Here is a 13,173-nt window from a genome sequence, read left to right on the forward strand (position 1 = left end):
ACACGGCGACCGACGGATGCAGGGCTCCACCTCCCAGCCAGAGCGGCTCCCAGGGGCACCTCCTTCCCACCCGGCCGGCGGCCCCACAGCCCCCTGGAGTCCGGGGACAGGGCACAGGAGAGCTGGGGGCCAAAGGCCGCGGTGGCGCGGGACTCCCAGGAGGCTCTCCCAGCAGGGCCGTGTCCTACAGCAGCCCTGACCCCCGCTCAGCCGCGCGAGGACAGCGAGCGTCCCCGCCAGAGAGGGTCCACGGGGCCCCGGGCAGAGAGCACAGTGCACCTGGCCAGTGCCAGGGAGGCTTCCGAGAGCCGCGCCTGCTCAGCTGGCACCGGCCGGCCCGCAGCCTCCCCGGGCGCCGCCGGGGAAGACAGGCTGCAGAGGAGAGGTCTGGCCAGCGAGGCAGACACAGAGAGCAGTGAGTCGCCCGAGAAAAATGTGCTCGGCGTTGGGCCCGACATGCCCCGGAGGTGCCGGCTGCTGGGGAAGCAGATGTCGGGGCCTGTCCTGGGCGCCATTACCGCGGGCCGCCTCCCTGCCACAGAGCTCCCACCGGGAAATCGTTTCACAAGTGGCTGGGCAGAGCCCAGGCTGCCCCGGCTCAGAGGACGGCTCTTTTTTTTTTTGGCCAAGATAGTGACCAGGCATCGAGTTCACGGAAAACGGCACATGCCTGGAGCCCAGTGCTTTCGCTGCCACCGGATTCAGCCGAGGGAAGGCTAGGTTGTGGGAACCTCGCGGCAGGGGAGTCAGCCGGGGTTCTGTGAAGCGGCCACCCCCGGGGAGGGTGGTGACCCTGGGGGCCCCGGCGGGTCCCGGCAGGGCAGGAGAACCAGGGCAGCAGCAGCCTGGAGGAATCCGTCACCCAGCGCCCCCGGCAAGAACAGGGCGGTTCCAGGCGAGGGCCTAGGGGGGAGCGGGGCCTGAAGAAGAGCAGGCAGCGCTGGCGGTATTCAAGGAATTCCAGAGCGGGGCTGAAAGGGTGTCTGGAAGCCGTCTGCAGGGGGAGGGGTGAGTCCCAGAGTTGAAGGAGCCTGTGGGGAAAGGGTCCTGGAGATAGTCATCTGGAGACGTCACCGCTAAGGGGCAGGGTGACAGCCGGCCAGGAGAATCGTCACGGCTAAGGGGCAGGGGGACTGCCGGCCGGGAGAAATGTCTGGAAGATGAAAGGGGCGGGGGGGCAGCCGGGGGGGGGGTGGCCCGGATGCTGCGGGGAGGGGGGGGCTGAGTTGAGAGCCACAGGGAACCACGTCCGCTGAGGTGCCTGGGCAGACCCTCCCTGACCTCACGGGGCTGTGGTACGGAGCAGGGAGCCGTGCGTCTAAGCAGCCGGCACGCAGGGGGCTCTGGTGTGCCAGCCGGCTGTGTGCCCACGGCACTGGGGTCACCGGAGAGCAGATGGGGGCTCACACCCGATCAGGAACACACGTCTCTCTCCCGCGCACACCCCCTGCCACAAACTGGCCATCTGCCCGGGGTCCCTTTAGAAAGTCCGGTGGCTGGCGTTGCTGTGTGAGGACTAGTGGCACGTCACCAAGTCCGGGTCGATGTCGCCTGGGATAACCAGCAGCGCCCCGGGCCCAGACTCCCATCCAGCAAACCCCGCCCCGCCAGCCACGGCCCCCAGACCGAGCACCCCTGACCAAACGCCAGAACGGCCCAGGGCAGCCCCGCAGCTGCCTGTCTCCCCTAGCCTTTCCAGGGAGCTCCAGCCCAGCGCCCATCCCCACCTCCGCCAGGCACTGCGGCCCCGCCCCCCTCCCCCAGAACGGCCCAGGCCTCCTCACATCTGCCCACCCAGCCTCGGTGAGCCAACTCACATCGGGCCGGCTGGCACCGGCGTCTACAGAGCACGTTCCGCTCAGCAGCTCCACGGTGTTTGCGCGGCCGCTCCTCCGCTGCGGGCGCCGCGAGACCCGACGGCAGCCCAGGCAGACCCCGCCTCCTTGAATTCCCACCACCGACCTACGAGGAGCACATCATTGGCTCCGCCTGGCGCATGGAGAAACTGAGGCACAGAAGAAGGATGGCGTATCTGAGGTCGCACTGGGAGAGGGCGGCCGCACCGGGGCCTCAGGCCACGCCCAGGTTTTCGCAAGGTCCGGTAGAGCTGGGGTGCAATGCCGCTCCTGGCCTCTAGGTGCGCCACTCACGGCCGGTCCTGAGCTTGGAGGCATCGGCATCATCACAGCAACCGAATTCCCCACCGTTCACCCCGAATCCCGCCCGCTGGCGGGACCTGCAGCTCGGAACGCCCAGGGCTGACTGAGTGTGCGGAGTAAGCCCTACGCCCTTGATGTGCGATGCCGAATAAACTGAAGCTCCCTAGCTTTCCCCAGGAGAACCCGTCGGGGCCATGCAGTGGGGGCCACCGGAGCAGCGAAATTTCGGAGGGGGTGGCCAGTTCTCCGGACTCGGGGCCCCTTCTAAGGGAACACAAGGGTGGAAGGCCTGTAGGCCCGGCCCCAGGCAAGCCCCCCACCCCCCGGCTGTCCACCACGTCACAGGGTCTCCCAGTCAGATGAAGGGCAGGCTCCAAAATCGGGCCCCCGCTCTGCTTCTCTTGGGTTTTTTTTTATTTTCCTCTTCTGAAATGCTGATGGTTTAAAGATGTGGATCCTGTCTTGGTCCAGCCTCCCCCTCAACCGGTTTAACTCCTGGAGCGCCTGGCAGATGGCTCGGCCCCACCCTGCCCGCCGAGGGGGGCTCCCTCACCTGCCCCCCCACCCTGTCTGCTACATGTGGCTTGCTGGCACCGACCCACGCACCCCCCTCTCATCGTGTGTCAACTGACACCAACCAGGAAAGACCCACCTGGCTAGGAGCCCTCTCCTATCACTCTTTCCTTCCCACTAAAATGGAAAAACTGACTCAGCCCCGAGCGGCTCGCCCCTCGCGCACACTCTGTACACAGCTGAACGCAGGGCTCCATCCCGCGCACGTCAGCTACGACGTGTGAGGGGGACTCAGGAGGCTTTGGAAAGTGGGTACCGAGTGGCGGGGACCAGGAGCACCGCTTCCTTGCAACAAGACCAGGCCCCAGCATGCACCACTGACCAGCCCAAGGAGACAGGTGAGGGTGGGGAGGTCACCGGGGTGGCCCCCAGGTCTCACCACGCGCGCCCCTCCTCCCTCAGCCCCCTGCTGCTGCTGCCGCCGGGATGAAGACCCCAGGGAACATGGAGGAAGTGCTGGGCCTCCTCGGGGGCCGAGACCACCTCGCGCAGACTCTGAGCCTCGCCCCTGCCCCCAAAGCCACGTTTCCGGAACTCAGATGCTCCGGGGGGGTGCACACCAGTGGCGCGGCCCCTGTGGGCCTCGGCCTTCGAGCCTGCACAAGGTGGGTGACGCCTCTGACCCTGGAAAGGTGTCATCAGGATTCAACTGTGTGGGAAATGAAAGACCTGAGGATAAAGTAAAAAAAAAAAACAAAGCGTGCCAGAGACCCTTACTCTTGACCTTCAAGGCAACAGTCCCACTCGTGAGTCACGAGCTCTTTCTGCCCTAACGCACATCCAGCTGTTAGCTCAGCGGAGGGTGCTGGGGCCGCAGGGCCCACCCAGAGCCCAGCCGACCCTCACCCCAGGCCCAGAGCCTGCCCATCCCTCAGGGGGTCTCCACCTGCCCACACGGTGGTAGGGCGGCCCGATGGCCTGTGGGACAGTCACGTGGACTCCTGTCCCCACCTCTCCCAGCTCTGCAGGCCGCAGAAGAAGCCCCCATGTGCCTCCCAGCCCTTGGAGAACAGCCTTCCCAATGTGTGTAAGCCCTGCTCCCAGGCCAAGCAGCTGTTTGTAATCGGCCAGGCCCTGCCCCAGGAAGGGGAGGTGGGAGCCTGTCCACACGGAGGGGCCCTGGGGCCCATGGCGCAGCAGGGCGCGTGAGGACAGGCTGATTGGAAGAGCAGCGGGAGGGTTCGGGCCTGGCTTGCCCTGCCCCAGCGAGGGCCTCCTCTCGAAGCTCTCTTTCCCCACTTCCCGGGCCCCTAGCACAGTAACGGAGTCTTCCCTTCGGAGAACAGGGGCCTCAGCCCCCAGGCAGGAGAGGAAAACCGCAGCATCACGGCTTCTTGGGGGGGGGGCCACCCCCTTCCCCCCTTGCAGTGCCCTCCCTCCTCCCATCATGTATGCCGAAACCTGCAGTCTACCTGTTTCGGGGGAGGGAGGATGGTCCTGAGAGGACACTGGCCTCCCTCCCACTCGCGCCCACCCCCTCTTTGGTCTTGGTCTCGGGGTCCTTCCTCCGGCACGGCACCGAGGCGGCCCTCAGCAGGGCCGGCCCACCCGCCTCACCGCCCCGCCCACAGCTCCGCCCACCCGCCTCACCGCCCCGCCCACAGCCCCGCCCACCTCCTTCCCGCTCCGCCCATCAATGCGCTAGCACTCATCGCCCCACCCACCCACTCACAGCTCCGCCCTTCGCTCCGCCCTCACTCACCGCTCCCCCCACCTCCCCCCCACCGCCCCGCCCACATGCCGCGCTCCCGCCCTTCCTGGACGCGGGCACCACCAGCCTGAGTGCCCGGAGCGGTACTTTCTGTGCCAAACGGCCATTATGTAAACTAGGAACCTAGGTAACAATAATGATTCCCTGGATCTCACTACACTTGGGAACCCTGTTCCCTGCATTTCCGTCCCGCCTCCTCGAGGCGACCGCCTTCTACAGGGGCGAGAAGATGCAGTGTCCCTTGGCCCTTCTTTGCATAAAACCGACCAGAACACGGCAACGCTGCTCAGAAAGAAGGGCGGCCTCGACAGGGGCGCGCTGACACGGACGCTGCGTGCCCCGTGCCAGGAGGAAAACCCAGACACAGCTCAGAAAAGGAAACCGGAGGGAGTGTCTCCCCAAAGCAAGCTCCAGCTGCCCGGGTCAGACTGAACTCGGGGCGCAGGGCTGTGCGGCCCGCGTCTTTCCTGGGCCCGCCCATCCCACGGAGCCCTCCGGACAGGGCTCCAAGCCGGCCAGCTCTCCCCACGTCACTGACGCACGTGGGCCAGGGCCGCAGGTGTCCCACTGTCCCCCCGGAGAAGAAGGCCTTGACATGTGCCAGACACAGCCACAGCAGAAAGGGCGAGCGCTGAGGCTGGGGCTCCGGAACTGTTCTCACGGCTGGCGGGGGCGGCGCACCTCTTTCTGAAGCACCGGCCCCTGGCTGCAGGGGGCGCCTCTCCCCGCAGGCGAAGGGGGAAGCTGCTGTGGAAGCCCCGCCCCCGGCTCGGAGAAGGCGACCTGCATCCGTGCGCCTGGCGCTGAGGACCCACACCACACGGGGCATGCTTCCTCCGTGGGGGGGCGGGGCGTACGACGGTCACTCCGCCCTGCCAGCTGGGCTCGCAGAGCCTCCACTGGCACCCCGGCAGAATGGGGCCAACCCCACCCGGCCCAGGGTTGGTGTGAGGACCACATGCACTCCACAGGTAACGCCCCAGAGCAGGGGGACTAACTGCGCGCAGGAGGAGAGTAAAAACACACGGGAAAGTGCCGAGAAATGCCTCACTTCCAACTCACCCACTCACCGCAGTGCACCCCAAAGGCCTCAGGCCCTGGCAAGGTAAGCTCATCCCAACTGGCCAGTGTCCCACGGACGCTGGCTGTTGCCTCCCTCTGATTGGCCAGCACCCCTTTGGGCTGGCCGTTGCCTCCATCTGATTGGCCAGCACCCCTTTGGACTGGCAGGTGCCTCCCCGTGAATGTCTGGTGGCCCAGGGGCTCACAGGGGGCTCCCTCAGATTGGCCAGTGGCACCCCCTACCTGCTGGTGTTTCTCTCCTCCCACCTGCACGTCCCTGGGGACCCCCGCCTGTTCAGGAGTCTGACTGCCCCTCTGCCCCAGAAGCTCCCGGAGGGCAGGATGGCTCCCCCACTGCTCACCCGAGCCCCGGCCACCCCAGGCCCAGCATGGGCCCGGCTTCGGTTAGATGAGCACAAACACTTCGGGCACCGCCACTGTCCCTCCGGGTTCTCTACACAAAGGCCGGCTTCTCTTGTATTCCCTCCGGAACCTTCTACGGGAAGAAACGTTTGCCCAGAAGCCGAGCTCACCGCCCCAGGCTCAGCGGCCCTCTCCATTGCTCCCCGTGCCCCCCGCCCCCAGCCACAGGGGAGACGATCGCTTTGCCTTCCCTTGAGGTTAAAGCTCTTTTGCATCGCGAGAGACCTCTCTCCTTCCAGCACCAGGGCCCGAGTCTTCGCGGTTACAACGCCCCGCCCCACACCCGTCCTGACGTCATTCGGTGGTGTGTTTCTTTCTTCACAGGACAGAGCTGTTGTTGCCGGGGCCCCACGGCCAAGGCGCCGGCAGGAAGGACCAGAACAAAGGAACGGGGTTCCCCGAACGACACACATCTAGGAAACGGGCCGGGGAACCCCCGCTCCCCGCGCGGAGACACGGTGGGAGGTGGGCCGGGCGTCTGTGGAATGAGATCTGGAGAGAAGTGGGTCAGACCGCGGTCCCATTCCTGAGGTCTGAGTCATCAGAGGGTGGCAGCGTTCCCTCCAAGTGTGGGGTCACTGCTGACTTGGGCGCCTGCCAGGAAAGCCAGTGGGTGAGCCGGAGCTGATGAAATGATGGCTCGGGCAATGGGGCCTGCATGACACCGGGTGACCCCGTCGCCGACACCGCGCGTGCGCGCACGTCCGTCCATCCACCCGTCCGCCCATTCACCCTACAGACGTCTCCCCAGCCACCTGGGGACGGGCTGGCTCAGACACGGCGCTGGGGACGGCCAAGCCCCTGGCTGTGCCCACCCGGGAACGCACCCCTCCGAGGCATCAGCCCTCGCCCTGGTGGTGTCCAGGGCGTGGAACGTGGGCAGGTCCACGCCCGTGCCTGGACCCTAGTCCCTCCTTACGAAGTGGGGGTGGCCTGAGGATGGGGAGGGGCATGGGCAGCGTGGTGTTGCCCGAGGACGTGCCCCCACTGCTGAGCTCAAAGCCGTGGGGTTCACAGAGAGGGGTCCAATAAACTCACCAGGGGACACGGTCTGTGTCACCCCTTCTCACGCTCAGCCCGTGAGGGAGGCACTGGCGGGACCGTGCGTTAGGCGGGGGGGGGGGGGGACTCACACAGCCAGCCGTCGAGCGGAGCCAGGGGCTGGGAGCCCGGCCCCAGGCCCTCTGCCGTGCGCTTCCCCGGGGCCCGGGAAGGACGGGACAGCGACAATGGGGTTGACTCTGCGCGCCACACACGGGACGCGCTGAACCCTCACGACATCCTTCGGACGTGACGATCATCACCCCCTTTGTCCCCCACGGAGAAACCGAGGCACGGGAGGACGAGGGCACGGCCAGTGGGAGAGGCGCCAGGACCGGCCGTGGGCCCCGTCCGCCACCCCACGCCCTGGCCTTCGAGCTGCGTCCCGTGGTGGTGGCAGCCCCGCCCACGAGAAGGGCCAGAGAAGGGCCAGAGCCGGCCCGCCTTCCCATCCCCGGATCCCCAGCTGGGCCGGAGATCTCCGGGCAAGCATGTGGCAGAGTGCTGACACCAGCGGAGTGGGCTGCAGGGAGAGTATAAATAGCGGGCGGGCGGGCGGGCGGGAGCCATAACATCACACCGCCCTCCTGCGAGTAAAAAAAGACTCGGCAAATTAGCGGACCCAGCGGGCCCTGCGGGGCGGGCCCTGCGGCCTCCTGATGGCCCAGCAGGCTCCGTGGCCACGTCTCATGTCTGCGTCGCCCATCGGGCAGGGTGGGGCTTGGTAAGCGGAGAAACCCCGTCCTGCCACGCGCTCCCCAAACAGCAGGCCCTGCCTGTAGGAGCACACATGTGTGTGTGTGTGTGTGTGCGTGTGCCTGTGTGTGCACGGGCACACTCCTGCATGCACGTGTGCCCGCAAACCCGCGCATCCACACTGCACGTGCTCACACACATGCGCGCCTACAACCTCCAAAGGGCCTGTAAAGCGCTTCCCTGTGTGTGGCCTCGGGGGACTGGTCTGGCACCCCGGAGGAAGCCAGCCTGCCCAGCAGGCGAGGGAGAAGCCAGCCCCGTGTGGCTGCTGGACCGCGGGGCCCCCGGGTCTCGGCAGCGACCGGAGCCTCCAGGACACCCCCTGCCCTGCTGTGCCCCCCCCCCGGGACACTCGCAGGGAACGAAAACCAGCGACACAGTGCCTTCTCCTTTTGCAAAAAGGCCACCCAAAAGGGCGGTCCGGCACTCAGGACACGTCAGGTGCTGCACAGCCCCCTCCAGGCGTCCCCTGCGCCATCGGTGTCCACCACCTCCCCTCGGAGCCCATGAGTGCGGTTCTCTCCCCCTTCCAGAGGGGGAGGGAGGCAGGGGCCGGCCCCAGCCCAGCCGACCGACCGGCTGGCAGCTTCTCTCAGAGAAAGACAGGCAGTTCGCTCCGACTTGGAGGACTTCGCAACTGCCACGCTGCCCCAGGGCTCGACATCCGATTACCGGGGACTGTCCCCTCCCACACCCAGTGGCCTGTCCCCAGCACAGGGGCCCTCACACCCCCAGCCAAAGCTGCCAGCGTCTGCCAGTCTGGCTGCAGAGTGGCCCGGCCTCACGTGCAGGGGCAGAGAAAGGGTTAAGGACCCCCCAGGCCCTACACGGCGCCCCTCAGAGACTCCCTGCGTCTCACAGCCTCCACTTCTGCCCGCACAGCGTTCCCAGGACAAGCGGGGCGAGTGTGGTGTGGGGGGGCGCCCCGCCAGCCGAGTTAACGAGGGGCTTTCCAGCCTCGGGAAGCAGCCTGGCCCAGGGGAACCCTTTGGCAGGCTGGGGTGTCCCGCCAGGCAGGAGGCATGCCCCAGAGGAGGGTGCGGGCATTCCTGAGATAAAAGGAAGGGGAAGATGGGAAAGGGCAAGGCCAAGTTCAGCGTCACCTCCTACAGGAAGCTCCCCCAGATCTCCCCAGTGGAGCCAACCCTCCCAGGCTGCTTTAAACGGCCCTGGGCATAAACAGGAACAGGGAGACGAGCCATGCCCACATGTGTGCCCCCCATCGGACTGCAAGCTCCCGGCACGGGGACCTGCCACCCTCACCGCAATCTCGGCGACACCCTCCAGGCCGGGGTGCAAAGGCAAAAGCCTTCAGGGGCCAGCAGGCCGTGCAGCTGGGAGAAGGGCCTGGCCGAAGACAAGGAATGGGGACTGCAGGCGGCTGGGCCCCTGGAAGGCATCCCAGTGAGAAAGGAGGGAGGGAGGGAGGAGAGGGGGAGGGGGAGAGAAGGAAGGAGGGAAAGAGGGAAGGAAGAGGGGAGGAAGGAAAGAAGGAGAGAAGGAGGAAGGAGGGAAGGTAAGGAAGAGAGCGAGGAAGGGAGGGAGGGAGGAGGAGGAGGGGAGCGGGGAACCCAAGCCGTGGGGTGGCCAAACGGAACGCCTCACTCACCAGGCTCAGGGGGGAGCCTGTACTGAAGGGTGAGATAAGAAGGTGAACCCCAACAAGTCCAAGACACTGAGGCCTGCCCTTGCAGGGCAGGAAGGAGGGAGAAGCTCCCTCGGGCCCAGGCACGGAGGTCAGACAGACCCGGGATCTGGGGTCCCCGCGCCCCGCTTCCTGGGCCTCTCTGAGGACCAGCCAGGTCCGCCCGGACTGGGGGCTGCATGGGGGAGGACCCAGTGAGATGACAGGGGTCTGGGCCCCGGCGCGGCCAGGCAGGTGCCCACAAACCCTCACGACTGTTGGTCCCGCAGGGGGCAGGAATCCTGGTGCCCGGGACCCGAGGCCAATCCAGGGCTCCAGGGTGGGCTCCGCAACAGAGCCCCCGGGGCCTGGTGGCTCATCCCGGACCCTCCCGGGGCTCCAGGCTGGCCGGCCGCTCTGTCGCTGTTCTTACACGTGGGGGTGGCGGCAGTGGGTGGCTGCTCCCCACATGCCTCCACTCCACCCAAAAAGGCCTGTGACCCAGGGAGGAGGCAGGGACAATGGGAGACGGGGCCAGACAGCCAGAAGGCAGGGGCGGGGCGGCCTCAGCTGTGCTCTGCGGAGGGCATGGCCGCGGTGAGAATCCAGAAATATCTGCAGGGTGGGGTGGCGGGCAGGCTCTGGCCAGCACCCCGAGAACAGCCCCGAGGCAGGAACATCAGAGCAGAAGCCGCCCCTCGGCTGGGGGAGAAGCGCCCGCCGGGCCCACTGCTCGGGGGTCAGCGCCGCCGCACAGGGACCGCAGCCCCGAGCCCTCCCGGCCTCCGAAATCGGGGGCTGACGCGGAGCGGGCTTCGGACAGGGGGCCAGGGGGCAGGGCTTCCTCGCTCCGCCCACCCACTGTTCTTCCACGGGGAGGCGGAGGAGGGGAGGATGGAAAGGGTGTCCGTCCGGCCAACTCGACTGAGTCAGAGAACATTTAACCATTTGGTCTCAGTCAAGTCCCACCAAACTTGGACGATTCTTCCCCCAAATTATTGCCCAAAAAAAAAGCAGTCACGTGACTGGGGCCGGCCAATGGCGTGCGGAGGAGATGACCTCAATTTCCAAATATTGGGGTCATGTTTCATTTCACATACTCGCGTTTTGCCCGTTACAATGTTAGCCGGCCCCAAACGCAGTCTTACGCTCCTTCCTGCACACACTTGGCCGAGAAGAAGGCAGGGACGGAGCAGTGCTCAGGGGAACCTCGGAGAGCATCTGGCACCCCCCAACACCGGCGGGGGAGGGGGTGGAGGAGAGGCGCTGGCTGCTGACCCGTTCCCGCCCCCCGCCCCGGCATCTCGAGGGGACGGCCGCCCTCTCTGGCCTCGCACTGACGACGGCGGCGGCTCCCCAGCGGTCCCACCCTGGGCGGCGGGGGGGAGGTCTGCGGGAGCCATCTGCGCAGTGGCTTCTTCACAGGCGTCCAGTGTCCTTGTGACCACATGTCCAGCCGGGGGTCTGGGCTTCAGCCTCCACGGCAGCCCCTCCGTTGGGAAGGGGGGTCAGAAAGGAAGCGGGGGGGGGGGGCGGTGGGCAGGGGGGCAGAGATGCGGAGCCAACAGCCCACCCCAAACCCGGGCCGTGCCCAACCCCAGCTTTTGGGGGTGGTGACTCCCCGGAAGGGGTTTCCTCCTGAGTTCCTGGGAGACAGCCCGTCAGGGGAGCTGGGACAGGGCCGAGTCCCTGGGCGACCGTGGGGTCCCCGACCACCTCCCCCACCCTGCGGCCCACCACCTTCTTGGAGACCCCAAGAAACGCAGAGCCAGCCAGTCCAGGCCCGCGGGCACGACGGCGGCGGCCCAGGGGAAAGGCCCCAGGTCCCGGCGCTGGCGGGCTGCGTGCCCTGACCCCGCGGGCCCTCCGTGGCCCGGCGTGCACTCCCTGTGCCAGGGAGAAGGGGAGGCAGAGCTCACTGGCCGGGGAGACATGGAGACTCATTCTCCCACACGTCTCCACACTACAAGCAGGGGAGAAGGCCAGGCCGGTCGGGTGACCCCTTCTCCCACGGCCCCATGCCCCTGCCTGCACCTCTCCCAGCAGCCCTCAGCTTCGTCTCCCCCTTTAGGGTGACTTTCCGGAGCCTTGGGCGCCAATGTGTGAGGGTGTGCGCAGACCCAGGTCGCCGCCGAAGGCGATGCTTGGGAAGACACGGTCCCGTCAGGGAGCTGGGGCACGGCTGCCTCGCGTGCAGCAGGCCCTTGGGCGGCGGCAGCTCCCCGGGGAGAAGACTCCTTCTAAGGGCAGACCCGCGGCAGGGAGCGCCCGCGCCCGTCCGTCATCTGAGCTTCTGAGCTGCTCACGGTCTGACTCCAAGACCATCTCCTGGCTTTGCGCCACCAACCCGCCTCCAGGGGGCAAACCCAGGGACCACTGCCTCCCAGCGAGTCAGGGGTTTGGGGGTGGGATGAGGAGGTGGGCTGCTGGACCCCCTCCCAGGGTTCCCAGGACCCCTGAGCTCCTAGGTGACCAGGACCCGGAGAGGCCCAGCTCCCTGGGGGAGCAAAGAGCGGGCTGGGTCTAGAGGCAGAAGGAGATTGCACTCGGGGGTCAAAGGCAGGGCTGGGGCTCAGGCTTCTGGGGTTCCCCCACAGTGGTCCCCACCCCAAGAATGGACGGGCTGTGACTCTAGGGGGCGACCCTTCCCGGTTTTCAGGAGAGGAAGTTCTGCAGGGCTGTGCCGGCCAGAGCTGGGATGTGGGACAGAGAATGCAAAGTTCCGGGACAAAAGTTTGCCGGCCTCGCGGACAACCCTCTGGCTGATCCCACGCGCAGCCGCCAGCTCGCGTGCCAGCCCCACCCGGCCGGCGCGTTTCGCGCACCAGGCAGTGTGCTGGCGCGTCTCCCTCTCCGGGCCCCCCGCCCGCCCGCAGGGCTGATGGCATTCGGAATGCCGGCCCGAACATTCCACAGCCAAGGGGTGCACGCGGGGCAGGCGCGGGAGAGGCGAGCGGCCAGCGCCCAGTGACAGCCGCACCCAGCCCACCCAGCCCGCGCCGCATCCTGCGGTCGCGCTGGCGCCCCCGCACCCCGGGTCCGACCGCCCTTACCTGCGCTGCTCCGAGGCGACGCCCACAACAGCAGCAGCCACAGCAGCCACGCCGGCGGGGACAGCAGCTGGGCACCCTGACGGAGCGGGCTGCGCGCTTTCCAGCGGGTGTGGACATCCATGCTGGCGGGCGCGGGTTGGGGCGCGCAGGGACGCTCGGGGGCGCGGGGGCGCGGGGGCTCGGCCCGGGCAGCGGACTCAGCGGGGCAGTCGGGACCTCAGGAAGTCATGGGGAGCAGGCGCCCGCCCGTCCTCTTTGTGGCGATGGCTCTCCAGCACGCGCTGGCGGGCGCGCTCGCCTACGGGCAGGAAGGCTCGACCTTGGCCCGCGGGGCGGCCGGGACCCCGTTCGGCTCGCTTGTCCTCGCCTCCTGCAGCCCCTCCGACTCCTGCTCGTCCCCCCCTGGCCGCCGCCGCCCCGCGACCCGCTCTCCGTGGGCGCTGCGCTCGAGTGAGGTCCTGCGCTAGCGGCGGGGAGCAGGAGTGCCGACCTCGCCTGGGGCGCCCCACACTTTTTCCCCGGGTTCCTCCCTCCCTCTCTCCTGGAAGGCACCCGAGCTGGCTGTCGATCCTCGGCACCCGCAGCAAATCAGAGCCCGGCGCTGGGCTAGGCCGGGCCGGCCCCCGCCTCCCACTGGGCGCCGCGGGCGAGGGGGTGGGAACAGCCGGCGAGTCGCGGCTAGGAAGGGGCTGGCCCGGGCGGGAGCGGACGTGGGGCGAGCGCGCGCAGCGCCCCCAGCCCTCAGCGGGCGCGCGCAGAGGGGCAGGGCCC

General features: G+C 67.7%; 1 protein-coding gene across 2 annotated transcripts in view; it reads right to left on the reverse strand.

The window, feature by feature from the left end:
* COL5A1 (collagen type V alpha 1 chain) overlaps positions 1 to 12,927 on the reverse strand; it is a 105,647-nt gene extending 92,720 nt beyond the window's left edge. For both annotated transcript variants that reach the window (XM_045846024.1, XM_045846023.1), the window contains exon 1: positions 12,403 to 12,927. In XM_045846024.1, coding sequence (XP_045701980.1) covers positions 12,403 to 12,523 — 121 coding nt within the window. In that variant the 5' untranslated portion in view covers positions 12,524 to 12,927. The remainder of the gene's footprint in view (positions 1 to 12,402) is intronic.
* Positions 12,928 to 13,173: the final 246 nt, after the last annotated feature.

This window comes from Phyllostomus hastatus, unplaced genomic scaffold, assembly GCF_019186645.2.
Source record: "Phyllostomus hastatus isolate PE091 unplaced genomic scaffold, TTU_PhHast_1.1 phas_contig_495, whole genome shotgun sequence".
NCBI lineage: Eukaryota > Metazoa > Chordata > Mammalia > Chiroptera > Phyllostomidae > Phyllostomus > Phyllostomus hastatus.